A 27,466-nucleotide genomic window follows, 5' to 3' on the forward strand; every position below is an offset into this window, starting at 1 on the left:
AAGATTTTCACATTTTATTTTGTTTCAAAAAGAGAAAAATTCCCCCCATCTCACACACAAACAGGTCACCTTTTAAAAACGCACATATTGAAAAGTATGGTACAAACAAGTTTATTGCCCCAAAACCAGTTTATAAATCCCACTGATAACTAATTGGAACTATACATCCTACATTGTGGCTTGCAATGGGTGTGTGTGTGTGTGTGTCCCATTCCTAGAGCAAATCCTCCTGAGCTGCTGCAGGTGACATGGTCTCTATCAGCAGCATCAACATTATATATACTGGGTTGTATATAATGAGTCCTACTCAGAGTAGGTCCACAGAAGTTAAAATGTCCTGGCTACATTAGGTGCATTAATGGGACTACTCTGAAGAAAACTTAGTTGGTGACAACTTTTTCTTCTTCTTCTTTAAGAAAGTGGTTCCCAAGGAGGGGAAAAATAACTCTCCCTTCCTTTCCTGGCTAACTGCCTGGCATCACACCAAGCCAAGAGAAGGCAGATCCTGGGTGTAATTCAAAGGCAGAAATGAGGGAACTCCAGGAAGAGTTTTGTCAGTTTAAAATGCTGCTATTTCTACTTCTGAAAAACTGACAGCCCTCGACGACGATAACCCTAATATGGTGAGCCAAAATTGATTCAACAATAGTAGTGGCAGGAGAGGAGCACAGTCTACACAGAACTGCCTGAAAACCCCGCAGTTGGCTTCAAACAGAAAAGCATCACCTGACACCGCTACGACCTAAGGTGATTGACAGGTGGGTGGCCCTCCAGGGGTGGGAGAGAGGAAAATCTGGCTCTCTGCCATGAAAAGGACTGGACGAGATCCGGCCTGATGATCTCCAGGCATTATTCCAGCTCCAATGGGGAAGCCCCATTGGCGGTGGTGGTGGTGGTGTGTGTGTGTGTGTGAGAGAGAGAGAGAGAGAGAGAGAGAGAGATGAGCACATGCGCACCTGACTACTCATGGATTCTGGGAACTAACTGGTCATTTATAGAGGGGCCCTTGCCACTTCGTCTCAAACAAGAACCAACTACAGTGGTACCTCTGGTTACGTACTTAATTTGTTCTGGAGGTCCGTTCTTAACCTGAAACTGTTCTTAACCTGAAGCACCACTTTAGCTAATGGGGCCTCCTGCTGCCACCGCACTGCCAGAGCAGGATTTCTGTTCTCATCCTGAAGCAAAGTTCTTAACCCGAGGTATTATTTCTGGGTTAGCGGAGTCTGTAACCTGAAGCGTATGTAACCTGAAGTGTATGTAACCCAAGGTACCACTGTATTAGTTGCCATAATTTCAGAAATTTTGGAGTGGTGTGAGGGGTGAGCCTTTGGAACCAGCATTTTGGAGAGCCAGAGGGAAAGATGAGCCGGGTCAAGGGACCAGGAAGGGCGGGCTTCTCTAGGGCGGTGCCTGTAGTGGAAGCAGCAGTGTCTCATCAAGGAGGTCCTTGCTGTCCTCCTCTTGAGGATCTCTGTCTTCTAGCCCGGCAACAACAGTCAAGCCGGCATTCCTGTTGTCACACATGATGCAGCCCTAGCAAGGGAAGGAAGTTGGTGAGTAACGTGGAAGAATGGAGCCCTCCTGGGCAGGACAAAAGGTCCACCTGCTCCAGCTTAGAGATGTACAATTTCTAGAAATGTTGAAGCCATGAGAAAAAAAAACTGCTTCCCCCCGCTTTTCCTCAGAAAAAATAGAAATTTTGGAAAAACTGAAAAAAAAGTTCAGTGTGGAGTAGTTTTACAAATTATGTGAACTGCAATAAAACAGGTAACCCCTTTCCCTCAAAAGCAACAAAAAAAGCAAGAAACCATCAACATAAAAAAATAATCAGATTTGCCACAGCACCAATAGCAAATAAAATTAAGGTCCAACTCAATATTTAAGTTCCATAGGTCTACCCTTTGAGTAGTGTTTTTTTTAAAAAAGAAACGGAAGACACAATGCAGTTTATTCTATCTCATTTTCTGAACTACTACTATCATTTTCCATTTCTTCTTCCTCTTCGTCATTTTTCTCATGGACTTCTAAAAAACGGCTTTGGAAAAAACCGAGGGAACCCCCCCACACACACAATTTTTCTGTTTTTTTTCAGGCCTTCCCATCTCTACTTGAGGACAGTTCCTGAATAGTATTGTTGCACTAAGGCTCAAACTCAATTTGAAAGGAAAAGGAGTGTGTGTGTTTTTAAAATTGAATTTGTTGTTATATATTATAAACCGCGTGATGGTAGGAGAGCTCCTAAACAGTTTACAAAAATATACAACAGAACATTAAAATGATTGATAAAACACAGTTAAAAGCAGGTATTTAAGAATATTCAAAAGACGACTGAAGTCAGCAGTGGTTAAAAAGAAGTAAATCGCATGCAGCTTCTACGTGTTCAGATGGGCTGGCCCTAACAAAAATGTTTTGAGCAGTTGCCGGAAAGAGTACAGTGAGAGCACATGAATTTGAAACCCACAGTACCAGCTTCCATGCATCCAGGTTTCCTTACTTGGGTGTCAATTTCTTGAGGGACAGTCTGGGTGCGAATCCATGGGTGGACCTCTGCCAGCTCCTCCTTCTGCCCTTCCGAGAAACAGGGCTGCTTGCTCTCCAGGGTGGCCAGCTTCTCCAGGTCCTCTTTCAGCACCTCCTCTGCAATTCTGCAAGAGATGAGAAGCTGGCTAGATAAAAAGGCAACAGCCCGACAAAGCCAAAATCCTGACATCACCTCCTCCTACAATCTTCTGCATAAAGTTCAGCTAGTTTTCACCACCCAGAGTCCTACAGAGAAGGTGTGGCACCCTCCAAAATCTTAGAAGCCTTGAAACAACATTAGCTGCAAAAGCTACAGAAAAGCAGGCCTTTCATACCCCAGCCATGCCTGGAGGGCTGCAACTCCCATTGCCGTTGTCCCTGATCATTGATCCTGCTGGACACTAGGGTGGAGTTTAGATAATCCAACATCTGGAGGCCCAACAGATCCGCTCTGAACTGAATTTTCCCTGCTTTCCAATCACAATCTCTCTGCCATCCATATTTTGCACCTGGATGCAAAACCTAAGCCCCACCCAAAGCACTTCTCTGTTCTGTATAAACCTTTCCTCAAATTGGTCCATCCCTTCAGGTTCCTGATAACAACTCCAAAGACATTTCAGGGCTGCCTCTGCCTTCTCAACAACAGCCTAGGGAAGAGGCAGCAGAGTGATGAGAGGACCACCCAATTGTAACTCCAAAGACTCTGCATGAAATGCAGATCTGCCCCTTGGCAACACATCCATCCATCCACCCGGGACTGGGCTGCACATGGCTCTCTTTTCCTCCATTCACCTCTCTTCCTGGCCCATTATTAAAAAAACAAAAACATTCTGCATTTCATCCATTGTGTTAAGATGCTCATCAGAACATGCTGCTCCAATGCGGAGACAGACCGGGATGGTGCCTGTGAGAGTTTCAGGAGATTTTCCTTGATGGAGAAGACTTCCATCAATAGCCACCACTCCCAGCAACAATAAAAACCCAGTGTGTCCAGCAGCTCACAAGGGGGCAAACATCACGGGGCCTGCTGGTGACTAAGCTACGGAAATCCTATTTTGCTCCCCTTCCTGAACCGCCTGCCCTTCCCCATCCCAATTTTCCCAGCGCTGCCTTCTGGAAGGCAGGAGGGCCTACCTAGTTTGGAGAAGTAGCAAAGCAAAGGCGTTTTCTCACCGCTTTGGCATTTGGTAGGTCATCTGGATTGGTTCAGGCAAACTATTCACTGTCCTCCACACCAACCTGGCTGGCCGCGGTGGCCGTTCCGCCTCTTCTCCTCCTCCTTCGCTGTTCTTCCCCCTTTTTGAGACCTCGGAGGAATCATTGCTGGCAAAGTATTTGCTGCTGTTTCCGCTGCCTGTTCGGAGACAGGTGGGTGGACACAAATGAGATGTGGGTTTCTGCATAGGCCAATCTCAAGGCAGAGAGGAGGGTGGCCGTTCCCCTGCTAGCAAATCCCTTTGGGCTTCTCTTTCTGTGGAAGCCGACACACACAGCACTTCCTCTCCTTCTAAGTTGTGGCCCAGTCATTCAAGAAAAAGGGGCTGCAGAGATCCCAAGGCAAATTCTTTGCATCTGTCTTCACAGTGGGAGACGCCGGGCAGATCCCTCCTGTGCCTGAACTACTTTCACAGGAAGGGAGTCTGAGGAACTGAGGCAAACAGCAGTGACAAGGGGCAGTTTTTATTGACAAATTAAAGACTGACAAATCGCTGGGTCAGGATAACATGCACCTGAGAGCAAAAACATGAAATTGCTGAGGAGTGATCCTCCTGTGGATAAGGAACTTGTTAAGCAGCATGAATCAAGGGGCAGTCCTCCAAAAGGAGAGATCTAGAATTTCCCTAGGATCGGTATTGGGCCCTGTGTTTTTTAACTTGTTCACAAATGATCTAGAGTTGAGGTGAGCACTCAGGTAGACTTGTTTGCTGTTGATGCCAAATTGTTCAAAGTGGTTAAAACAAAGAGGGATTTCTGAGGAGCTCCAAAGCGGAGTCTATGCGCAGGAAATTATAACATGACATTCAGTGTAAGCAAGTGCAAAGTGATGCACACGGGAGCAAAAATTTCTAATTTCAGCTATATGCACATGGGGTCAGAATGGGATTGTAGCAGATAGCTCACTGAAGACGTTGATCCAGTGTGTAGCAGTGGTGAAAAAAGCAAATTCCACGCTAGAGATCGTTAGGAAAGGAATTGAAAATAAAACTGCTGATATCACAATGCCCTTATACAAATGTGTTGTGTGAGTGCCTTTGAAGTATAGTGGACGCTCGGGTTGCGAACGTGATCCATGCCGGAAGCACATTTGCAACCCACAGCGCCACGTCTGTGCACGCGCGGGTTGCGATTCAGAGCTTTTGCGCATGCACAAAGTGTGATTTAGCGCTTCTGCACATGCGCCGAAACCGGGGGAATAATCCGTTCCGGTACTTCCGGGTTCGGCGTGGTGTGCAACCCGAAGCGTCTGTAACTCGAGGTAGGACCATATTGTGTACTGTCTGATCACCTCACCTCAAAAAGCATATTGCAGAGCAGGAAAAGGTTCAAACAGGGCAATCAAAATAATTAAGGAATGGAACAACTTCCCCCATTGAGTGGAGAAAATGAATCAGGAGAAGCTCTTCTCCCTCTCCCGTAATACTAGCTGCTGGGGACATCAGAAGATGAATGTTGGAAGATTCAGGACAGACAAAGGAAGTCCTCCTTCACACAGCGCATTGTAAGGCACTGGCTTGCCCCATCCATGGACTAACATTTGCCACCATCAAATATTTCAGTGTCTCCCTCTTGTGCCCAGAGTGCCTGCCTTACCTGTGCCACAACCAGACGTTTCGTTGGAGCTGGAGCCGTTGGACCCAGAGACCAAGGAGCTGGACTCGGCAGACCCACTGCCAGAGGCCGCTGAGCTACTTCCAGACTGGGAATCTTCCAGTAGCAAAAGGTCGAAGAACTCACTGGAGACGGAGTGGCTGTCATTGTTCATGCTGTCCTCCCCGTCCTCATCCTGCAAAGGAAATGGGGCAAATCCATCCTCACAAAGTCACTGCCGGGCTCAAGGAGAGTTGGCGGTGCTTTCTGCAGGCACCCAGGTGGGGTCAGGATTAGCAGCTGGTACCAGCTCAGCTGGTTCTGAAAGTAAAAGACTCCTGTCGCGGAGCCAGATAATGTAGTCACACGAATACGGCCCGCGAGCCCCGCAAACTTCCTAACCTGTCCTCCAGATTGTTTGGATTACAACTCCCAGTGTACTATGGACAGGCTGGCAGGGGCTGATAGGAGCCCGAAACATCTGGAGGGGTGGGTGCTTTAAACCCAAGGATTTCTCCTGCCAACAGAGACTCCCCACTGCTGTTTCATATGGCGCAATGCAGCCACAGACGCGAAGCACATGGTAGACGACAACACACAACACACACAAAGGGGGTCTCATTTCCACAGTCGGCTGCGCCCAACTCACAGCTAAAGCAGCTGTATGTGCCTGGGACCCTCCACCCATCCAACGTGCAGCTGTGCCGGCTTCCCCAGTCCAATCTGGATTCAAGAGCCAATACATTTTTTCCTCTTTGCCTGCAGAACTCAGATTCCCACCTCTGAGAACACAGCGGAACGGAAACCGACCCAACGCAGGAAGTCCCTGTTCTTCGCTCCTTAGCTGCATCCCTGGGAGACAGAGGGCGTAATTAGAACAACCACCGTCTGCTGTTAGGCGGCGCCCGAAAGAGCCAGAAGGACCAGGACAGAAAGGGGGGGGGGAGGAATGAATCGCCATGTTTGCAGCTGCCGTGCCCCATGTGCAGAGCACCACCCAAACCCAAGCGGAATAAGCAGCATGGACTGCAAGGGATCTCTGGGTGGGATGCCCCACCACCGGCTTCACAAGGCCCCACAGATCTGTGATGGAGAAGCTCCTTCCGTGGCCCACGGAGCAAGAAAACAGTTGGGGTTGGGGGGAGTGGCACTCCTTGCGCACTATGCTATTTCCCCCCTGAATCTGCCACCATTGGCAGCCAACCCTTCCCAAAACCTGACCCAGGATCCCCCTTGCAGGAACTTACACACATGGCTCCTGTGCCTTCCAGGGGGGCGTGTGCTGTGTCGGACAGCTCCAGTGGTTTGGGCAGCTCTTCTTGAAGCAGGTCCAGCTGCAGAGGGGAGCTGCTCCGGGAGTTGCTGAAGAGCCTCTGGTGGGGCGGGTCCCCCGAGGATGCAGGCTGCTCTTCCTCGGCAGCACACACTGGGGTGGAGGGGGGCGAAGGGTGCTCCATGGGGCCTGGCGGTGCCACAGGGAGAGCGGAAGGAGGGCCCGGGGGCATCACAGGGCAGGAGTAGGAAGCAGCAGAGGGGCAGTGGAAGAGCTGCGCAGGGAAGGAAGGCGGAGGGGCGAAAAGAGGCGGCGGAAGCGGCGGAGGGTACGCTGGGAAATTCTGAAAGAGGACAGTCATGAAGCCGCCCATGTATGGAGCAGGGAATGCTGGGAGGGGCTGGATGCTGCAGGGCAGGTAAGGTGGGGTGGCTGGGGCTGCTGCAGTGGCAGAAGGCGGCAAGACAGGGCCTCCTCCCAGAGAGGCGACAGGGAAACCAGGCGTTGCTGCATAAGGATCGGCAGGGAGGGTGAAGCTCGGGGCCCCAGGGTGGGGTCCCTGGGAAGCGTCTGCCTCCCAAGCACCACTCCTGCTGTCGGGGGAGCCCAGTGGTTTCTGGCGCTTGAACTTCCCCGGCTTGGTCTTCCTTTTCCAGCCCACCGGCCTGGTCTGCTTTGGAGAGACATCGTCTGCGGAGGAAAAAGCCAAAGGCGGGGAAATTGTGAGGAGAGAGAGGGGCAGGCGGGAGGGTTCAAGGAAGGGGTTAAGCCAAGAGCGCTTTTGCCATAGACAGTAGGAGAGGCGCAGAAGCAGCACCGGTTCCCAGTTGAAGATAGAAAGCAGGCAGTCGCACTGCCCATTCTGACACCTGCCTGACCCTAAGGCCCTCTCCCCTCCCCCTCTCCTGCAGGCCTTCCCCCAGCAGGTGCTCCCCACCTAGGGGAAGAGAGTTGAAGCCCAACAGCAACTAAAGGGCAACAGTTACAGATAGGTAGCCGTGTTTGTCTGCCATAGTCAAAACAAAACAAATTTTTTTTTGTTTTGACTAGAGGGCAACAGTTTGGCTGCTCTGGCAAGGCGGCACCACTTTGTGGTTTTAGGTGCAGTCTTGGCAAACCCTCTTCTGCTCGGCTCTTGGGCCTGCAGAAGTCCTACCTGGGAGCCTCTTTGCGCACCCCTGAACTGCTTCTCTCAAGGCGCTGTCAAGAGACAAATGCAGGAGCCTGGCCTGGCTCTTTGGGGGCCTCGTTCTGCCCTCAGCAAAGCCTGCCTGCAAGAAGCCTCCTCTTCTTGCCGCTGAAAGACCTTCGTTCCCCCACCCTTACCCCCGACGTATTTCTTAGATATAAGGAAGGAAACTCGTACTTTCCAGCCTCCTCTGCCTCATTGCTGCTTGCTTCTTGTTCCCTTCCTCCCTTCTCAGAGACAGTCAATCCAAAAACTACCTTTCACTTTGCTCTCACAGTAAAGATGTGTCTCTGGCTGTGCCTCTGCTGCTCCCTTACGAGCGCAATCTACAATCTAGGCTACAACTGCAAAGCGGCACAGGCTGTATTCTTGGGTACAGCGGCAAGCAAGCTGGCTTCTAGCAGACTCATAGCACCCTGTTCCCTAGCCAAATAAGAGAGACCCCTCTAAGCCCCTAAGCTAAATTCTTCCCTAACACACACCATTCAAGAATATGGGGAGGGCTATTTTCCTGAACACAAAGAGGAGGAGAGCAAGAGCACTATGGGGAGCTGCCACAGCTCTGCCTCCCCCACCATTGCTGCTCACTTGGTTCCTACCTTGGTCCTGGGAAGGAGGCTGGCTGCTCCTGGCCGCTCCGTGCTGGAGGTAGGCTGGCCGGTATGAGGACAGCAGGGCCCTCTGGCGGAAGCAGTCCACATATTCCTGCTCCTTCTTCTGTGTGTGAGCCGACAAGACCTCTTTGGTCAGCCCCACTAGCCTGACTTCCTCCAGGGTGGCTCCAGCCCCAGCCCCAGCTGCGCTGGGCGTGGGGTTGGCCAGCGATGGCTCCACCTGCTCGCCTTGCAGAGTGGCTTCTTCGAGTGCCGTGGCTTCTGCGAGGGGTAGGAGGACAGTCAGCCACACTTTCCCAAGGAGGCAGCCGACAACACTCGGGAACCTCCTTCTCTGCCACCCAAATATTCACCTAGATGTTGTGCAGGGCTACCGGAATGGATTATTCAGGCTGCAAAAGGGGGAGCCACATGCCACATGGAAGGCAACTCAGATACCGTTTGATTGACAGCATCTGAATCAAAGTTATCCCGCCGAGAATCTGCTGCACAGGAATGATATGGGGAAAAAGAGGAGGAGGAGGATGTGGTGGTGGTGGTGGAGAAGGCATTTGGGACTCTCGGCTGGTTGGGCGCGGGGCCTCCCTCTTCTGCTTAGGCCCAAATGTCTAGCCAGGCAATGTAAGGAAGGCCAGAGGAACTCTAAGCACTGCTGTGAATAAGTGTGCTTCCTGGAAGGTCCCTACCTGAAATCAAGGTGACTGGTGCTCATTGCAATGGATGTCGCCTATAAACAGGAAGCAATTTGTCCCCCACAATCACTGAGTGAGGTTCCTACACCGCTGCAGGAGGACAGGGACAGCATCCAGCTACCATCCTCCCAAAGCCTTTGAGGAGGGCATGGCTCACTTGTTTGTGCTGAGACCCCAAGACGGGAGAGCAGAACGACCAGCCCTGCCTGGGGCCTCATCCGTTCTAACCGGATGTGATTTATGCAGGCAAACACCGCTTGCTTGGGAGAGGAGGTGGGTGGGTAAGCAAAGGAGCTCGGAGGTTTGTGTGTTTTTCTCAGGAGAGGAGCAAGATCCGTCTGCCAACCTACCTGACTCCGGGTGTGGGAAGTGGACCAGGGTGCTGCTGTAGCTGCACTGGCTGGTTGCGGACACCACACTCAATGCTTTGGCAGTCAGCGCCAGGTCAGTCATTGCAGCAGAGCCGCCCACCACCCTCGCTGGGGCCTGCTGCTCTACATCGCCTTCCAGGTTGGGCGTCGCAGGTGGCTGGGAATCAACCAAGGGCAGCTCGGCAGCATCTAGTGGGAGAAGAATCATACAACTGTCGAGTTGGAAGGGACCCATGAGCTTCATCTGGCTCAACCCCCTTGCAATGCAGGAATTTCAACTACAGCATCCATGACAGATGGCTATGAAAACCTCAAAGCAAATGCTTTCAAAGATACGACACAACAGAAACACAGCCAAGACAAGCCAGTTGATCAATATAAATGTGGGGCTTTCAAATGGGAAAAAAGTATCTGTGTAGGAAGTCATTTTCACAAAGCACATGAAGTGCTGGAACATATTGGCAGAAATGGCCATTAGCACAGCTACCACCAGCACCCTCCAGCTGCACTGCCAGCAAACTGAAGCAACCCTTGAAAACCTTCCTGAGCTCCCTCTCACCTTCCAAGATTTGCTTGTCATTCTGGCTTAGGTGAGCCTGCTTGTCGTCATCGGAGGACGAAGAAGATGCATTGGTAGAGGACTCGCACTTCCTTTTCAGGGCGGGACTGTTGCAACTCTCCAGGTATCTGCAATCAGGAGCCTGGCATGAGCATCTTCCTATTCTAAGTCCATGAATATAAGCAGGGCTGTTCACCCAGCCAGTCAGAATGGGAGCGAAGGAGTAGGCAAGTTTCAAAGATCAGGATCAATCCAACCCTCTGTTTCATTGAATTTATGCAGGTATTCTCTTTGCCCCCCGCCCCTTAATGGTCCTCTGACACTTTAGAAAGTAGGGAAATTCTATCAAGCACTTCTATGCTTAATACATTGGTCTGTTAGGGAGAACATAAAACACTCAAACATACAAACAGAATGGTCTAATGATGCCAACAGGAGAGCAAACTTGGCCCCCTGTAAGGGCCAAGAGAGATCTAGCTGCTCAGCCCCACCCGCTGACCTCAAGGGTTTTTTTTGTGGGGGGAGCTGCTGGTGCCTAGGATGATGCTGGGAATTGCCTGAATGTAATCCTGGTTCCATACAGACATCATATAATTTCTGCCACACTACTAGAATTGAGCGTGGTTTTATCTTGATAAATGTTTCTATTTACAGCCGTACCTTGGAAGTTGAACGGAATCTGTACCAGAAGTCCATTCAACTTCCAAAACGTTCGAAAACCAAAGCAGCCAATCAGCAGCCGCGGAAGCCCCGTCGGACGTTCAGCTTCCAAAAATAGTTCGCAAACCAGAACAGTCATTTCTGGGTTTGTGGCATTCGGGAGCCAAAACGTTCGAGAGCTAAGCTGTTCGAAAACCAAGGTACGACTGTATTTATGTCTCCCCCTGCCCCAACCTGCTTTGGGAGCCCTAAGGCTGTAGAAAGGAAAGCTAAGTAGTCCAAAACAACAGAAAAAGAGGAAATAGCATGATTCACCAGAGAAAGCAGCACAACTTTATTCCAATTGCCTCACAGACAGATCACTCTTTTCTTTTTACAATGAGGTACAGAAACTGAATTTTGCTGGCATGAGAAATGCCTAGCAGGGACTGAGGAGGAAAGTCAAGACTTCAGGAACATCGACACTTGCTGAGACGCCATGTTGTTATTACCTCATGATGCTGTCCATACAGTTAATTTGCTGATAGGACAGGACGTGGTTGGTGCTTCTCAAAACATCACAAGATTCAGCTGGTGGGTCAATGAGAGTCAAAGGGGGAGCACCCGGGTTTTGGTCTAGAAAATTGGGAGAGGGGGGAGGGGGAAAGAGAACATTCCTTACAATGGAGAGGGGCGACCACCACCACTTGGCCACTTGCCCCTGGTCTCAATGTCATTCCCATTGGCTCCAGATTATAATGTTTGTTGTCCCCAAAGATCAATCTGTCTTGGACCATTTCCCCCATCTTGGGGCAGGCACCCTCGGCGATGCATCCCTTCCTCTCCCTGGCCATTGTCACCCCCAAGAACTCACCTCCTGGCTGCTCTGCCTTGGGAGTCCCCTCTTGAGGCTTACTGTGTGATTCAATGTACAGCTGCTGACCCACATTCTTGAGTCTGTTGGCATCCACAAAGATCTGCTGTAAGGACATCTGGGGCAGGGGGGACAAAGGATGAATGAATCAAAGGTAGCAATGTTGGTCCATAAGAGAAACCTCCCAAACCCACAGCTGGTCAAGACTTTCATTCCGACCAAGCAAGCCATTGCAAAGGTGTGTGGGGATTTCAAGTTCTCTTTGGGCCTCTTCAACAGGCAAGATGTTACACAAAAGCAACGGTGGGTGGGAAGGGAACAGTGGAACACAAACAGCAGTACAAAAAAATGGCAGGATGTTGTAGCCATGGTCAGCTTGTAGACTCGCCCCATTACCGGGTGTATTTAATGGCAGAGGGCCTCTGTCTCTTTGACAAAGAGCAGTTTACAAATAATTTTAAAATTAAATAGAATAGAATACCCATTGACTCAAACCCCTCTAAATCCATTTCCTTCACAAGCTTCCTTGCTGGTTAACAGGCAAGAGGCACCCCCACAACACCCCGCCCCCTGTTGCCTGCACTGCAGGCTGGTTGTGAATGACCAGAGACTCACCAGTTCTCTCTGTATTTCCTCTGCACAGTTCCCATTGGAGTCACTGGAAGACGCCACACTGATGTAGTGCTCGTAAGATCCATTGCTAATAAGGCTTCCGTAACCGCTAGAACCGTTGCTATAAACAGGCTGGAAATAAAGAAAAACAGAGGTCTTCCAAAGTCTGGGAAGGGTTGCAGCAATTGTTCCTGTCAGCTGCATGCCTCTGGATCACACGGAGAGGAAAATGCTGACATGCACCCTGCCCCCACCCGACAGAAGGCGTCCCTGCTTGGAGCTGCATTCCCCTCCTTACTTGCAGAAGCAGCTTATAGATCTGTCCTTGGAGCTCCCAGATCTCCTTGTCAACCCTGTTCATCCCCTTGCTTCTTGCTGCAAAGACATCTTCATTCAGAGGGCTCCTGCAAAGCATGAATGGAAGCAGAGCGTCATCTTGACACTAGATGAGGGAAGGTCTGTATCACAAGATTACAGGAGTGAGTTATTCAAGGAAAGGGATTAGCTCTGCAGCAGAGTTCTTCTGGCTCCCCAGCTGGATAACGTTAGACAGGCTGATGAAAGAGTAAACCCAGAGGGTTGTATCCAATGCTAGCCCTACTCAGAGTTGGCCCACTGTAGTGAATGAACATGATTAACTTAGGGTAGACCTGAGTAGTACGTAGCTGGATACTCAAAGAAATCTGTTCCTGCTGCGGGGGAAAGAAAAGGAAACAACTAGCCTTATCTGCTAATGGCACAAATTGAAAATGAATTTTCAGAGTATCTTAGAAACAAAACGCTTTTCCAAGTAAGGAGCTCTCCTACACAAGGCCTAAATTAAAACGGAGCTTGAGAAATGTCTGTGGATACCCAAGGAAGCCCAAACAGGCTAGAGCAGGGCTAAGAGCAAGCAAGCGGAGAGGCTTATGAGAAGACAGTATTTCAACAATGAACAATTTGCATACGAAACAGAAATTCTATGTCAATAAGATACGGCATAGCATCCTTTCTTTTGCTGCAGTGAAGGCAAATTTGAACCAAGTGTCAGGATCCTGCCCAACCCAAAACCCACAAAAAGCTTTTCTGAGGAAGAAACCTGGGGCCTTGCACCAAAGCCCAGCAGTCTTGAGGCAGCTTGAAGAGCTCCATCTCACAGATGTCTCACTTGAGCCCCCAATAGCCCCTCTGAGCCCCTCCCAAGCCCTGCCTGGATCCCTGATTCTTCACACTCTCCTTCCCCAGCCTCAGAAGTGAAGGAAGCAGCAGACTCGAGATGAGACTCTGAGCTTCACACTAACAGGTCCTGGAGAGCAGAGAGCCAGAATAAACAGCAGTGCCTTAGCTTAGCACCCCTGGGAAATTGCTACTGCTGCACCATGCAAGATGCTGACTGGACCTGCTCCGATAAATTGGCATCATTTTTATTTATTAACATGCCACATGCTTCACCATCTTTGTGTTGTATTCACATTAGACCTACTCAGAGGAGACCCATTTAAATGAACAGACCCGAGCTATCCACGGCCATTGATTTTAATGACTGTACTCTGAGTAGGACTAAACCCAAATTATTACACCAGTTCTACAGGCTCTCACACACAGGAGCACAGTATCAATCTAATCTGAATTCTCCTTATTGGCTCTGGGTGTCAAGGGAAAGAGGGCAAACCCCAAACACGCTGGCTTCAAGAGGCTTACGTTCTGACTTTGTGCCGCCCAATGATGAAGACGACCTTCCGGCTCCACGGATTCACAAAACTGGACCAGCTGGTATCCAGGATGACGTAGTCCCCGTTCTGAGTACAAAATCGGATGGGCGAGTGCTCGAAGGGAGGGCGGCCCGCAAACTTCAGAACTGAGTAAAAGCCAGAGACAAAGACAAGGATGGAATGACAACAGCCAATGGAAGCACACAAAGGCCTGCCCACACTTAGTTCCCCATAACCAGAACTGGAACTGGCTTCATGCAAAGTTCCATCATTCTTCTCGGCCAGAAGGAGAGAGGTTATGGGAGGTGGGGGCGGAATCAGTGGTAGAGTGTCTGCTTTGCATGTAGAACATCCTAAGTTCAAATCCTCAGCATCTGGCATCCTGGATAGGTCAGTTGGATAGAGCCAAGGTTGCAGGTTCAATCCCTATATGGGACAGCTACATATTCCTGCATTGCAGGGGGTTGGACTTAGATGATCCTCAGGGTTGCTTCCAACTCTATGATTCTATGATTTCCAGGTAAGTTTGGGAGAGCCACTGCTGGTCAGTGTACAGAATACAGGCGTCTCCCCACTTACACATGTTCTACTGAAGTGTGACCAGGAAATAATTAAATCAATTTAAACTGCAAAAAGGGCAAAAACGGCCCCAAAAGAGCAGGAAATTTCAAAATGAAATGAAAAGAGCGGTAGAATGGTTAACAATTGCAGGAGCCTTTGCAACTGCAATCCCATGAGCCTTTGCTTTGGGTTCTATGGCATGAATGAAGAGGTTAAGAAACAAACTGAAATAAAATCCAGAATGGTCCCCAAAATTGTCCCTTAGATGAACAACTGGCTCATCTACAGCCACTACACCATGGGAGTGGAAGCCTCCACTTCTGGGGAGAGAGAACGCACGCAAATGCCTCATTGCTCCAAAACAGCATCACCCTCTTCCCCGCTTACAGCTTGTCTGACCATGGAATGGGAGGTGAGATGGGAAAAACCTGCTCCCTTCCTCTTGTGACACTGAGGACACTCCCTCCACCCACATCAGGTCCAAAGGCAGATGAGAGACTGAAACTTACCTTTACGATGAATGGCTACCATGATGGGTCGATCGTCTGGGTGAAGGTACTGCAAGATGGACGTCCCAAGCAAATCCTGGGGCAGGTATCCCAACAGAGGCACCGCCCTGAAATCGAGCAATGCAGCGACCAATTGACAAAAGCACAGTGCAAACACCAACCTTGTAAGGGAGCCTTTTGTGACATAGAAACTGGGGGGGGGGCTTTTAAACATCAAGAAAATGGCACTATTAAGCACATGTTGGCTATGATTTCAGTCAATCACCCAGAAAGGCCATTCCCATCACCACCAATTCATGAATGGTTCCACACCGGGAGGGCTGCGTTTTTTCAGCTGTTCGTTGAACCTTTCATGAGTTCAGGGTGTTTTCAAAAGCCTTCAGGAGACAGCTCTTTGGTTACTATTAGGATAAGACAAAGCAATACACCCATTGTGTGGGGAGCATCTGTGTCCTCCAGGTGTTGCTAGACACTAACTCCCATTGCCACCTCGGACCCCTGGCCATGCTGCCTGCCGGGACAGTTCACAGGGCCAAGGTCTGCAGGGCCACAGAGGGGCGCACCCCATGCCTGCAACAGACAACGCATCAGCCCCTAATGGCATTTCTCTCTGGCATTGCCAGCAAAACACACCTCATATGTATGAGCAAGATAAAAATCATCACCTGTCATCCACCTCCAGAAAGAGACAGCTTGGGGTGTGAGTGGTGGTGAAGATCCTCTTTTCTACAGGAATTCGAGGAGCTAACAATTTAAAAGAAAGAAACACAAAGTATCAGTGATATCTCAAGATCCACTTAGAGGTTCATGTGAACCCAAACAACCTTCCTTTCTGACAGTGGACCCACAACACTCAACACTTTCAGGAACTCTCTCTCTGGGTTTCAGGAGCCTTTCCTTATCAAAAGAGGCTGAGGAAAGAGATACTGTTCCATCTAGAACCTCCCTTCGTTAACAAAATTAGATTACAGTAATGGCATTTTTATCCAGGGTTAGTGCCTTTCAGAGCAGACCCACTGCAATTAACGGATATGACTAACTTAGGTGGTATTAATTTCAGTGGGTCTACTTGCCTTCAGTCCGTATTCCCTTGAATGCTGACCAGGAAGTTGGAATGTTCTGTCAAACTGGCTCACACACAAGAATTGAAAGCATCCGCCTTGTCTACATCCCTACACATCCATGAGACACACACAGACCATTTAACAGGGATGCTGGGTGCAATCCAGTCCCAAAGTTAATTCCCAGAAGAAGATGGGATGGAAACATAACAGAATCTACCATGATACACTTGGGTTTTAGCCCAGCCAATTGTAACTGGAGTTCCCCTTTTCTTGCCTTCATAGCCAGAGTGGATTTTTTCAGCGAGAGCCAAGCAACAAGACATCGGCCCACTGGGGTCAGAGACAGAGAAGTTGATCAAATAAGGGGTCATCCGGAATGGGTAGTAGTGCTTCTCTCGGTCCTGACCTTTGCCTCCCCTGCAAACAAAACAACAAAAAACCATTGATTCATCAGCTACAGGTGAAGTTTACTCCAAATGGCAAGGGATTGTCTAGGTTTCTGGCTAGAAGGAAGAGGAAGCTGCTGTCCTGTTAATTCACTCTGATGCTTGATTCCTTTGTCTCCTCTGAAGAGCAGCATTTTAGCATCAAAGTGTTATAACAGTAGGAACAGTCTACAGCAAAACGCTTCCTTTTAGTAAGAAACTGATCACCTTGTAGTCACAGATTCTACTCTGTACTACCAAGGGGGGGGGGAGAGAAGGACTATTTCCAGTTAGTCTCATAAAATGAAGCAGGGTGGTAATAGGAAGAAATGTCACCACTACCATCCTAAAATGCTTGGGCATCAACATGCACACAGAAAAGTTGTGATGAAAATAGCTTGTAACACCCCTCTTCTTGCCATAATCCTGCATAATACTCACCTTAGTCTACAGAAAAAGGACTTCACTTGTGCATATCCATAAAGTGAGTCTGTAAGGGCAAAAATACATAAAGAGACATTTGTTTATTAATTCTCCTCGTTCTCAGCATGCACATCTTAGTACCCTCTCACCCCCTGGACCTCCTTCAAAAACTAAGATGGCCTTTTTGCCCACCAAGACCAGAGAAGATGGGAGTGGAAATATATTTCACTCTAGCAGGCTTAGTTTGGTCAGAACTGAGTATATACTTCTAGAGTTAATGCTAAATACATTCCTTCTGGTAAATGAGTCAACATAGCTGCTAGAGGGCTGTGAAAATTTGTGCCTCAGACTTTTTAGACTCGTCTACCCATGTACTATCTCTGAAACCAAAGAACTGCATGAGTTGCCAAATGTGAAATATATTAGCATTATTTTCAGCTCTCCTATGCCACTAAAAGCTCACGGTCAGCTCCCATTCCATGGTCAGATGAGATGCATGCAAAGGAGACCAACTACTTCTTTGTGTCCTTGACCTGCCCACCCCTCCACCCTCAGCCCATTTCTCCCATGATTAGTTTCTGAACTTTCAGTGCTGCGAGAGCGTGCACAAGTTTTTAACAACATTATCTGTCCCCAACACCACAGGTTAACTATGATAGGTGAGTGAGTCAAGTACCAGATGTCCTGTCAGATGACAGACAGACAGGTTGTCATGTCCACCTGTCAAAGTCCTTCCCAACCACCCAGCAGCCAGCTGGTGAGGAACAGCAGGAATCAGCTGCGTTATCAAGCTCCAGGAGCGGAACTCAAGTCTGGCCCAGTGGGTAAACTCAGTGCCCTTCAGCTGATGCTTTCTGCAGGGACTGTCAAATGCCCTGTGAGGAACTTGGCTGCACAGCCAACTCAGTCACATCTCTACCTGTCCCATACAGATGTCACAGGTGACATCAGGTGTGTGGAAGCTGAAACAGCCCCGCAAAAATTGGGACACATGTCAGGTCAAATCTGGCCTGCAGATTGGAGTGTTCCCCCCTCCCCCCATTGGGTTAGGTAGTGACTATGTCCTACAATATTGTAATAGCAACACAAGAATTACTGGTAAACCAGTTAATTTTCTGTGTTTATCTGGAGCACACTATTTACAACTCATTCAAGTGTTTTGCATTTTATACCACCATGCACATAAGATGCAATTTCCCCGGGCAGAGCAAGTCACCTTTTGGGGCCTCCGTGTTCCAAAGCGGCAGGTGAGCCCGGTTGGTGTGAGTGTAGAAGACACCCACATCCTGGGGAGCCAACAGCTCTGCAAAGCGGCAGGACTCCAAGCATTTCCTTTTGCAATTCAGGACAGAGGCGGCTTGCTCAGAGACATGCACTGTCCGCCCGGAGAGCAATGAAAAGATGGCTACAAAGGTGTCCTGGAGGAAAAGAAGCACAATCCTCAAGCACAGCCAGAACAGCAGGAGCCACTTGGCAAGATCACAGAGAGACACAGGTGTTCAGTTTTCACATTACAGATCCAGTTGCCACCTGCCGCTTCTCAGCTACACGGTATGTCATTACGCCAAAGGCAAGGGCCCTTAAGGTCCAAGGGCCAAATGTGCCCTCCATGCCTCCCTCTCTCGGGACTCTCCTCAAGCCCTGCTCCTCTACCAGCAGCCCCACTCCATGCCCTCCACCAAGTGCTTCTTGCCTCGAGGAATGAGTCCTGAAGTGTGAAAAGATTTCCTGCTTGCCTAGGTGGAGGATGCAGATGGAGATATGCATGTTTAAGAAATTCTCTGGTTGAAATGTAGCCAGCTGTTCAAAGCTAAGGGACACATCTCTTGCTCTGCCTTGCTTTCAGCTTCTGGCCCCACCTACTAGGGAATGTGGCCTTGCTTCATCTAAAAGGTTCCCGCCCCCTCCTGATTCAGGATGGAGATAGATTACTGACATCAACACAGAACTCTCGCGGCCTTGTGTTTTCCAGAGGCTGAGAAACAAAAGTGTCCCAGGGACCTGCACACGGACAGATCCACCAACTCCTGCTCACTGCTTTTATCACTCATTACTACTTTTTGGGAGGTCTCCCTCATCCCTTCTCTAAGAGTGAAGCAGAGATGCAGCTTTACAGCGAAGGAAGACAACAGCCATTTTGTGGTGGTTACGTTTTATGAAGCGTCTTTGAGCTGCTGCTAACTCTTTGACCAGTACACCTGAAATAAGCAAAGAGCCCCAATTAGCATTCAGGTCACTTACTGTGTTTTTGGGGGCGTGCTCAGACATGATGGCTGCCAGCTCTTCCACTCCATACACAGGGGCATTGGTCTGATGTGCTCCATGCTTACCAAAAGCCTTAGAAACTTTGTTGTCAGCTGGTGAGGAGGCAAGGGAAGCAAGAGGCAGAGAGGAGAAATCAGCAATGAGCAGGTGGAAAATTTGGGTATTTCTCATGTAACCCTGTTTGTAAAATGACCATGCCAGATTCAAGATCCCTTTCTAAGGAAGAATTCAAAATCATGCTATTACTGTACACCACGGGTGCCCAGTGGCCCCCTTCCTGAAAGCCCAACATATTCTGTGTGTCCTCTCATAGTCCCTGCCTCGGCATGTGCATCCTCCTGGGTTACACTGCTTGCTCATGTGAGAGAGCACAAGAGAGATGGAACCCAGGAAACTGCCATTACATGTGCCACCCTTCAGCACCCTCCAGAACACTGGACTCAATCCCCAGCATCATACAGCCATGCCAATGGATGGGAGTTGGGGCACAGGCCGAAAAGTGCAGTGTGGGATTTCTTCAAATGCACCCACATACCTTGGATCTGCTGGACACACTTGAGAGCGTAGTTCAGGGCACAGAGGGAGCTGGCCTTGCTGCAACTCTCCACCTGCTCTGCAGGGAGATATTGTTTCATTTCCTGGATCAGCAGCTTCAGCTTTCTATTATTACTTTGGTTCCAACAAAGCAGCTCGCTGCAGATGAATACAAAAAAATGCACAAAAGCATATTTTAGAAAGAAGGGCCTTTCTTATGTGATATCTGCTTTGGGTGGGGAGAAGCTGAAAGCCACGTTTGCTCCAGCAAAAAGAAAGGTCGCTCCTTGTGCTGTAAAGGAGGATCTGAAACTCTGTCATCTAACAGGACCAGTATGTGGGCAAGGCTGGCCCATGGAACCCTATTTGTTTATGGCACTTTGCACATTCCAGGCTCTACGTTTCTTGTCACAAGCCCCATAAACACTTCAGACGGCCTGGCCCTCAGCTAAAATACCTGAGAGCACTGAAGCATGCCTTTAAAAGCCATTATGGCCCAAGATAATAGCGCCCTCTGTATGGATTCCTATGCCCCCACTTTGAACCCTGCTCCATATCCCACTTTCCAAGAGGCATGGCTAGGAGCATGGCCTTTTCTGCAATTGCCTCCAGAGCTGTAGAATGGCCTCTGTAGGAAGGCCAGGAACAATTCTTTCTTTCCCCGGGGTTTTGAATTTAAAAAAAAGTATGTATTCTGGTGGCTTCTGAAGTCTCCTGTGGTTTAATTTACTTACCTGCTGTGCCTCACTATTGTGGTTTTAAATTTCTATTGCAACTCCCCCCTCCCCCCCCCCCCCCGCAATGCCAATCATATGCACAATTGCGGGAAGTCTGCTGCTGCATGAAAGGATCTGTGGATTAAGGGATTAACCCACTTTTAGTCCAAGGCAACTGGCAGGCACCAGGCTGGCCAAGGCTGCATTAACCCAGTACTGCCTTTCGAAGGGCATTTCTGCTCCGCGTGGAGGAAATCAGCTGGCAACTCTTTCTTATTTCACTCCTGCCAAATCTGGTTAATATGATGGGGATGCCTTCATCCCAAAGCAAGCACTACATGGATCAGTGAAGGTTACCTGATATGGGGGGGGGCGGTATTGAGCCCACCCAATTCTTGGATGGTGGAGATGAAGGGAGGATGGAGTCACCTGCTCCTCCCTGGAATTTTGCATCCATTCATCCCCCAAGTGTCACTCTGTGACCACAATTTACTGGTCAATACTTGAATACCTCCAAATGTGCCCCATATATATGGTGCTTAGCTCCTAAATTCAGGCCCAGCAGTTCTAGCAGCTCCTGGTTTCAACCCTGGGACATTACAAGCACCAACTTTAGAATCAGAACGCGGCCATGCTTTTCACCAAACTGGCAAAAAGAGTTACCTGCTGCAGCTGCTGCTGCTACCACTGCCACCTACAGATCTGTCCTGCCCATCAGGATTTCTGTCCAAGCTGCCATTTGATTCAAGGCAGTGAGTGCTGGTCCCGATGGACTCATTTCCAATGGAGCTGCTTTTTGTACTTCCACCACAACGTATCTGTGCGGCAGCTTCTTCGCAGGTACCATTCTGCTCAAGAGTATCGCCTTCCCGGTTCTCAATTTCGGCCAAGTTGGCCGGCAACCAGTTTTCCTGCTGGTCCAAGAAGTCATCCTGGAGAAGGTCCTCATTCATAGTGAGCGGACAAAGGGCTACAGTAAGGAGGCTTCTATTGCCATGGCCTAGTCCACTGTTAAATTCAAGTTCTCCCTTCTAAGCCACCTTGAAAACCGCATGAATCTGGCATTAGCAATCGCCCCCTTTTCATTTTACTGTTGAAAACAATGCGTTCATGTGACACCTCTGGATGGGCACAGTGTCCAGAATCACTGCATCCTCTCCGTCTGAAGATGACCCAATGGCCCCAGATTTTTGTGGGGAGTTAGCTTCAGACAGCTCTCCCGACTGAGAGCTGCAGAAGCCTTTGGTTTCAACGACTCCATCTCCCCTTCGCCTTTATCCTGCAGCGCCTTCATCCTGGTGACACAGAAGCCAAGTGGAAGGAGAGTGAGAGAGAGAAAGACAAGCTAATGATGATGAACATCTCCGCTAAGAGAGAAGAATAGCCCATAACCAGATGAGGATGGTGCATCTTACTCCTTTTGAAATGTCTCAGCACTGAAGCCAGACTGCTGCATTTCCATAACCACATTTGGGTCCATCAGAAGACCTGATTAACACTGCAACCATGGGAGGGGGAAGCCTAGCACCCTGACACATAATTGTCCCCATATTTCGAGCACTCCTGGAGGGTCCTCCTGAGATACGGAACTTTGACTGTGCTCACTGCACAATCACAGGAGGGAAAAGAACACCCAAAGAGAGATTTTGCTTTGGTGGATTTCAGCAAACTTACTTTTTTCGAATATATCTTTGTGGTGAATAGCTGGCTGACCCCACACACAGAACCATCCCCTGAGTGTCACACAAGAGCAGGCAGAGCTTGGTTCTCAGTGCTTCAGTCTGCTGCTCCACCACACACTTGCAGGCGGTTCACCAATACAGTACTTGGTGAACAGAAACTGGAGTCAACCTGCTGAAAGGCTGCAGGCAACAGACTCCCTTTCTAATTAAACTGAGGGGTGTTGCCACCTTGCTAGGCAGCCTCCTCAAGAAAAATGCATCAAAAGCCAAAGAAAAAGTAAGTGTCTTGATGATCACGTGTATCTAAGCTAGAACTCCTGAACAGTACAACTTGAAAGGTATTCTTCAATAAAGAAAAGACGAGTTTACAGTAAGGACAATAAATTCTGCTATAACCGAATGTAAAGGTACCATAAAAGGCTTTTTCAAATAGACCGTCCGAGTTAATACACCACATGCTAAAAAAATCTGGGCAAAAAACATGCAGTACAATCCTCAGCATGTTTACTGAAAAGGGAACTTTTGAAACTGCCACAGATTCCACTGCAAGTTCTGTTCACAACAGCTCTCAGGACACTCCAGGAGACACTGCCTTGAGTCTCATGCTCCTCTCTATTATTACATAATGCTTGTTAACACCCAACCTGAAATTCTTCTTATTGACTCATGGCTTGCTTGCCAAACCCAAGGAGAGGGACATGATATGCAAGAGTCCCAGCTTCACATTGTTTGCAGCTTTATCTGGGGACCAACCAAACAATACTTGTGGAAGAAAGAAATAAAATTCAAACAAAAAACAAAAACAGGACCATGTCATGTTTTAAATGGTTTGGTAAAAGTGCCTTTTGGCTGAGCTGCTTCCTCGGGTCACAACAATGACTGTATACGGCAGGGGCGGGGAGCCTGTTGCTGCTGGATTTCGGCTCCCACCAGCCCCAGAAGCCAGGATGGTTGAAAATAGGAGCTGCAAGCCTGAAACGTTTGGAGGGGCACAGATGACCCACCCCTGGTTGAAGAAAATGAGCTCAGGGGGATATTTCTGGACTTGAGACTCCCCCCCCCCAAAAAAAGACTCAAGTGTAATTCAGAGAGTGAAAGCCTCCAAATGGAAGTGGGGGGGGGCAAGGAATCCACACCTTATTACAGGAGTATAACCAAAGCAGGAGATTCAATCTGCAGATAAGTGCGTAGGTGTGGAGATGACCCCTCCATTGTGCAAAGTTGGACCAGCAAAATGGTCTCAAAAACCCAGGTGTTGCTGGGTTACAACTCCCACCCTCCCTGACCATCAGCCACATTGTCTGGAGCTGGAGGCGAACAATACTTGGGAGGGTCAGTCACTCCCTACCACTGTTCTACAATGTTGTACAACACTAACCATTGGACATTAACTTCTGGCAAGGAAACAACACAAAAAAGTAAGGGTAGCTGTGGTGGCTGTTAAGGGAAAAACAAACCTGCAAGTCCTCCATAGGGCATGACCTTTATTTGGGCAACCAAAATATCACAAAATATTTTTGAGTGCTCCAGAACTCATCACCAAGCGAGATGGTAGATGGAGCTCCTCAGGGCTTCTCCCAGGCTGCAAGTTGGCCCACAGGGAGACACGTCAATCAGGACCAACGTGCCACCATGAATTCCTATGAATTACTTCCAGGGCATTTTTTCACTTGCTTATATAACACTAGATGAAGCAATGGAAGAGTGAAAATGATTTGCTAATTGTTAGTCTGGTACAGGACCATAAACACCAACATCTCCACCGTCCAACTCCAGCAGATTGTAATGTTTTGTCAAAACCCCAAAGTCCATACTGTGCAACAAGCTTCTTATTTTCCTATAACAGGGTGGGCTTCCTCTTGGGAGGCAGGATTAATAATTTTTTCAAAGCCAGTGCAACAGAGGAAAAGCAAGCTTGAAAAGCACTCTCAGAAATGCTTGCAGGCAGTGATGTCACAAAAGACGAGCAATCAACTCTAAGCAAGAAAATAATAAATCCAAGCTGAATTGGGAGGGGGAGAGAAACACTGAACAACAGATCTTTTCTGGCAATAGTCCTGAACAAGGTAACACAACTTGCATAGAAGTTTTACACCAGATCTGCCCGCAAGGGATCTTGTGCACTCCACATCTTATTAAAAGGAGACTCTTAAATGAGGAGGGGCAGGAGGAGAGGCTTTTAAGTTTTCACCTAAACATGCCTGAAAGTCTCATCAGGGGAAGGTTAGGGGTTGAGTGGCACCTAGTAACATTGGGGGCATGAAGATCTGAATGAGGCTAGTATGAAGTGGGGGGAAACAGGGCAGTGTGCCCCAGACGTGTGTGTGTGTCTTAAAATGGAGGAACTGGAAATAGTGTTTAACTGACAAGTGCTGAAGCAAAGTTTTGTGAGGAACCTACTCATAACTACCTGCACAACTACTCATGTCCCCTGGCTAACTGAACAGAAAGCAAATGAGCCACATTCCTGAATAATCTTAAATTATGGGTGAAGTGGAATTCCATTCCCACAATAGTCTGACATGGTAGCTAAGACCAAGCAAATTAGACCTGCAGATTTTTACTTTCTGAACTTTCTGGTGCTCTAGATTAGATGATGCAGAGACCATTGCTTAGTTTCTAAAGATGTTTTTGCAGCCAACTATTTAAACCTCTCCCCCCCCCCCAATTAATCTGAAATACATGTCTTCTTTTGACAGGTGAAGACCATACCTGTAAAGAACTGTTAAAGATGAAGGGAACAAAGAGTGTGTGTGCTCGTACGTACATACCAAAATATTTAATGGACATCCTACTCCACAGCAGGAAAAATATCTTCCTTTAAACAGCGGGCCCTATCCCAATGATCCCTATAGCTTAGCCCGATACTAATTATTATTATATAGTATATTTATTTATTTATACTCCACTTTTTCCCCTGATAGGGACTCAAAATGGCTTATGGATAAAAATAAGAGCACAGTAAAACAACAACAAAAAACTGGAAAACAACTAATCATTGATAGAAATCAAACTATATATACACAAGGTATCACGCCCCCCCCCCATCCTTGTGTCACCCTATTCTCAATAGCCACCACTACAGTACGATTTGGTGGAGGAACATATACAATGCTGCGAATCGTGGAGAGGCAAAAGGAAACACAGCAAAAATGCTTATTATCATTCCTGGGAAGTGGGCTGGGGGAGAGAAAGAGGTGGAGACCTGGGAGGAGTTCTATACTTTCGATTGCAATGTTTAAACAATGGGCGCATCTTTTCACCACCACGCAAGGCACCGTGAGGTTGCTGTGCTGGTCTCTCCCAGCCCTTTTCCCCGCCCCGCCCCCCTTGAGGTTTGGAGGCTTTTAACGCAACCGAGCAGCAGAAAACGACTCCAGGCGAAGTTTCACCCCGTCCTAGAGAAAGCAAAGCAGCCCCCACCCCCAACAAAAAAACCCCACAGAAAAAAAACCACAGAAGCCAAACAGATTTCTCCTGCTCCCTATTCTGGAGGGTCGGGGCTCTGGGAGTAAACGCAATCTTCAGACACACGATTGGGAGGAGAGAGAGAGAGCAAAAGCCAGGCAAGGAGAGAGACCTCAAGACAAAAGGGGTCACGGCCACAGGGAGCTTCAACCGGAGCGGAGAAATATTTGACTGCGATCCTTACGGCAAACCCCGCCCTTTTATCTGTCCTAGAGTTGGAAGGGACCCCAGGGTCATCTGGTCCAACCCCCTACAATGCAAGCGGGGCTCGAACCCTTGACGCTGATATTAATAGACCCTCACTGCTCTACCGACTGAGCTGAATTGAAGTGCGTGTCTTTTAGGTGATTCCTCCTCAAAACAAACACCAACCGGCAACTCTTTACCTTTACTCCTCCCCGCTCCCCCACAAAAACGACCGCGTCCAGCCAAGTTGCTAGTCTTCAGGACGCACGTGGCGGCGGGGGGCAACCCGGCTCTGGGCGCCCCACTTCTCCCATTCACTCACCCGCCATCAGCACCGACCTTCGCCTCCGCTCGCTCTTTCCCCTCACACTTTACACACATCCGCGCAACGTGACAGGAGCCCCGCCCCCAAGGCCCGTAGGCGGGCGCGCCATCCGCATGAGCGTTCTGATTGGACCGGGCCGCGGAGGGGCGGGGCCGAAAGGGCGGGGCTTTAAAGAGGGCCGGAGTTGCTATTGGTAGCGAGAGGGAGGAGCCCGCGGGAAGTCGCGCTTCCATGCCGCGTGCCTGAGGAGGGTGTCACGCCCACCGCCGCCCGCTCTTGGAACAAGGGGAGCCGAAAAGGGAGGTCTACGTGTGGTGTGCACACGCGCACTCACTCCTCTCCCGCGCGCATGCTCGGGAGCGAACGGTGGTTAAGCGGGTGGGAGGGAGGCGGGCGCCCTTTGCTGCGCATGCTCAGCAACTGCCGCTTAGCCGTAAACATGTTTGCGAGGCGCGCCCAGCTGCTTCCCGCAATCTTCCTCGCAAGTGTGTCCTCTCAGGACGGAAGCGGCTGTTCCTAGAGATCTTCTGCCCAGACGGCTTTGGCTGCCCGTTGCCAATCTCTGTCGGTCTCCAAGGCCGCCTGCAAAACTCACGAGCCTGGAAAGGCGATTAAAAATAAAAAAAATAAAAATTTTAAACGTTCTGGTCCCAAGTTCAGCATTTCCAAAAAGGGAGCTGGCTCCACTTCGCAGTTTCCTCCTTTTACAAGACAAAACTTTTTAAAAATAATGTTTAATAGTTTTCAATTACAATCCAATAATAGCCCCATTATAACAATACCAAATTAGAAAAGAATTACGAATATCAATCGTTCAAATTCCGAGTTACATATTTTAAGTGCCCCCCCAATGTGGTAAAATTGATTGGTGATTTTCTTTATTTCTGCGTTCCAAAATCTTATTTCAATTACATTCCAGAGAACTATTTTGAGGTTGCGGTTCAGATATTCTTCAACTAATTCAGCGAACTTCACAAAACTAGTTCGCTCCAAGCGCTTAAAGTGTCTTACTGTCGTGGGCTTGCAAATACCAGGATGTTTGCATTATCAACCTATCTGGACTGCTGTGTCGTGTTTTGCGATAGAATATGCAACGTCTTTTTTCCTGCCTCTTATTTTCATCTGACTTCCCCGTTTCCTGCCGCCCCCCTGCCTCCATCAAACACTGATGCACACACCTTTGCCAATCCTGTTTGCAGCCCTTCATTCATCTGGTCAAGGGGGCTGCAGCCCACAGAAGCGCTTCTGCCAGCCTTGCCACTACATGGACCCCCTTCAGATGTTTTAAGCTCTCAGCTGCCATCCCATCAGGGCACTGTGCTTGGCTTGCATCTAAAACTCCTGGAGGGCACCATTTGGGGGGATGAAGGGAAGGCGGCTAGGCCCCGAATGGAGAAAGCGGCTGTGGCCCCTCAGCTGCTGCCACATTTCCAGCTCCCAGCCTGCCTAATGGTCAGGGGTGG

At 48.9% G+C, this 27,466-nt stretch overlaps 1 protein-coding gene across 7 annotated transcripts; it reads right to left on the reverse strand.

The window, feature by feature from the left end:
* Positions 1 to 26,105, reverse strand: PER3 (period circadian regulator 3). Of its 7 annotated transcripts, XR_014551613.1 has the most exons (23): positions 26,001 to 26,099; positions 21,006 to 21,637; positions 19,628 to 19,785; positions 19,069 to 19,184; positions 18,044 to 18,245; positions 16,846 to 16,894; positions 16,254 to 16,396; positions 15,581 to 15,659; positions 14,916 to 15,022; positions 13,835 to 13,991; positions 12,453 to 12,558; positions 12,158 to 12,286; positions 11,543 to 11,660; positions 11,181 to 11,304; positions 10,030 to 10,157; positions 9,450 to 9,659; positions 8,393 to 8,668; positions 6,579 to 7,294; positions 6,112 to 6,183; positions 5,335 to 5,527; positions 3,763 to 3,877; positions 2,498 to 2,648; positions 1 to 1,536 (listed from the first exon to the last, which is right to left on the reverse strand). XR_014551613.1 is itself a non-coding variant. In XM_083628527.1 (22 exons), the coding sequence occupies exons 2-22, from the start codon at positions 21,293 to 21,295 to the stop codon at positions 1,402 to 1,404; spliced, it is 3,768 nt and encodes a 1,255-aa protein (XP_083484653.1). In that variant the 5' UTR covers positions 21,296 to 21,637; positions 26,001 to 26,105; the 3' UTR covers positions 1 to 1,401. The 7 variants fall into 7 exon arrangements, 4 of the variants coding, with proteins under 4 accessions (XP_083484653.1, XP_083484655.1, XP_083484656.1 ...); XR_014551614.1 differs by having other exon boundaries at positions 5,335 to 6,183; XR_014551615.1 differs by having other exon boundaries at positions 3,697 to 3,877; positions 5,335 to 6,183.
* Between the last annotated feature and the right edge of the window lie 1,361 nt (positions 26,106 to 27,466).

This window comes from Podarcis filfolensis (assembly GCF_964270895.1).
Source record: "Podarcis filfolensis genome assembly, chromosome: 8".
Classification (NCBI taxonomy): Eukaryota; Metazoa; Chordata; class Lepidosauria; order Squamata; family Lacertidae; genus Podarcis; species Podarcis filfolensis.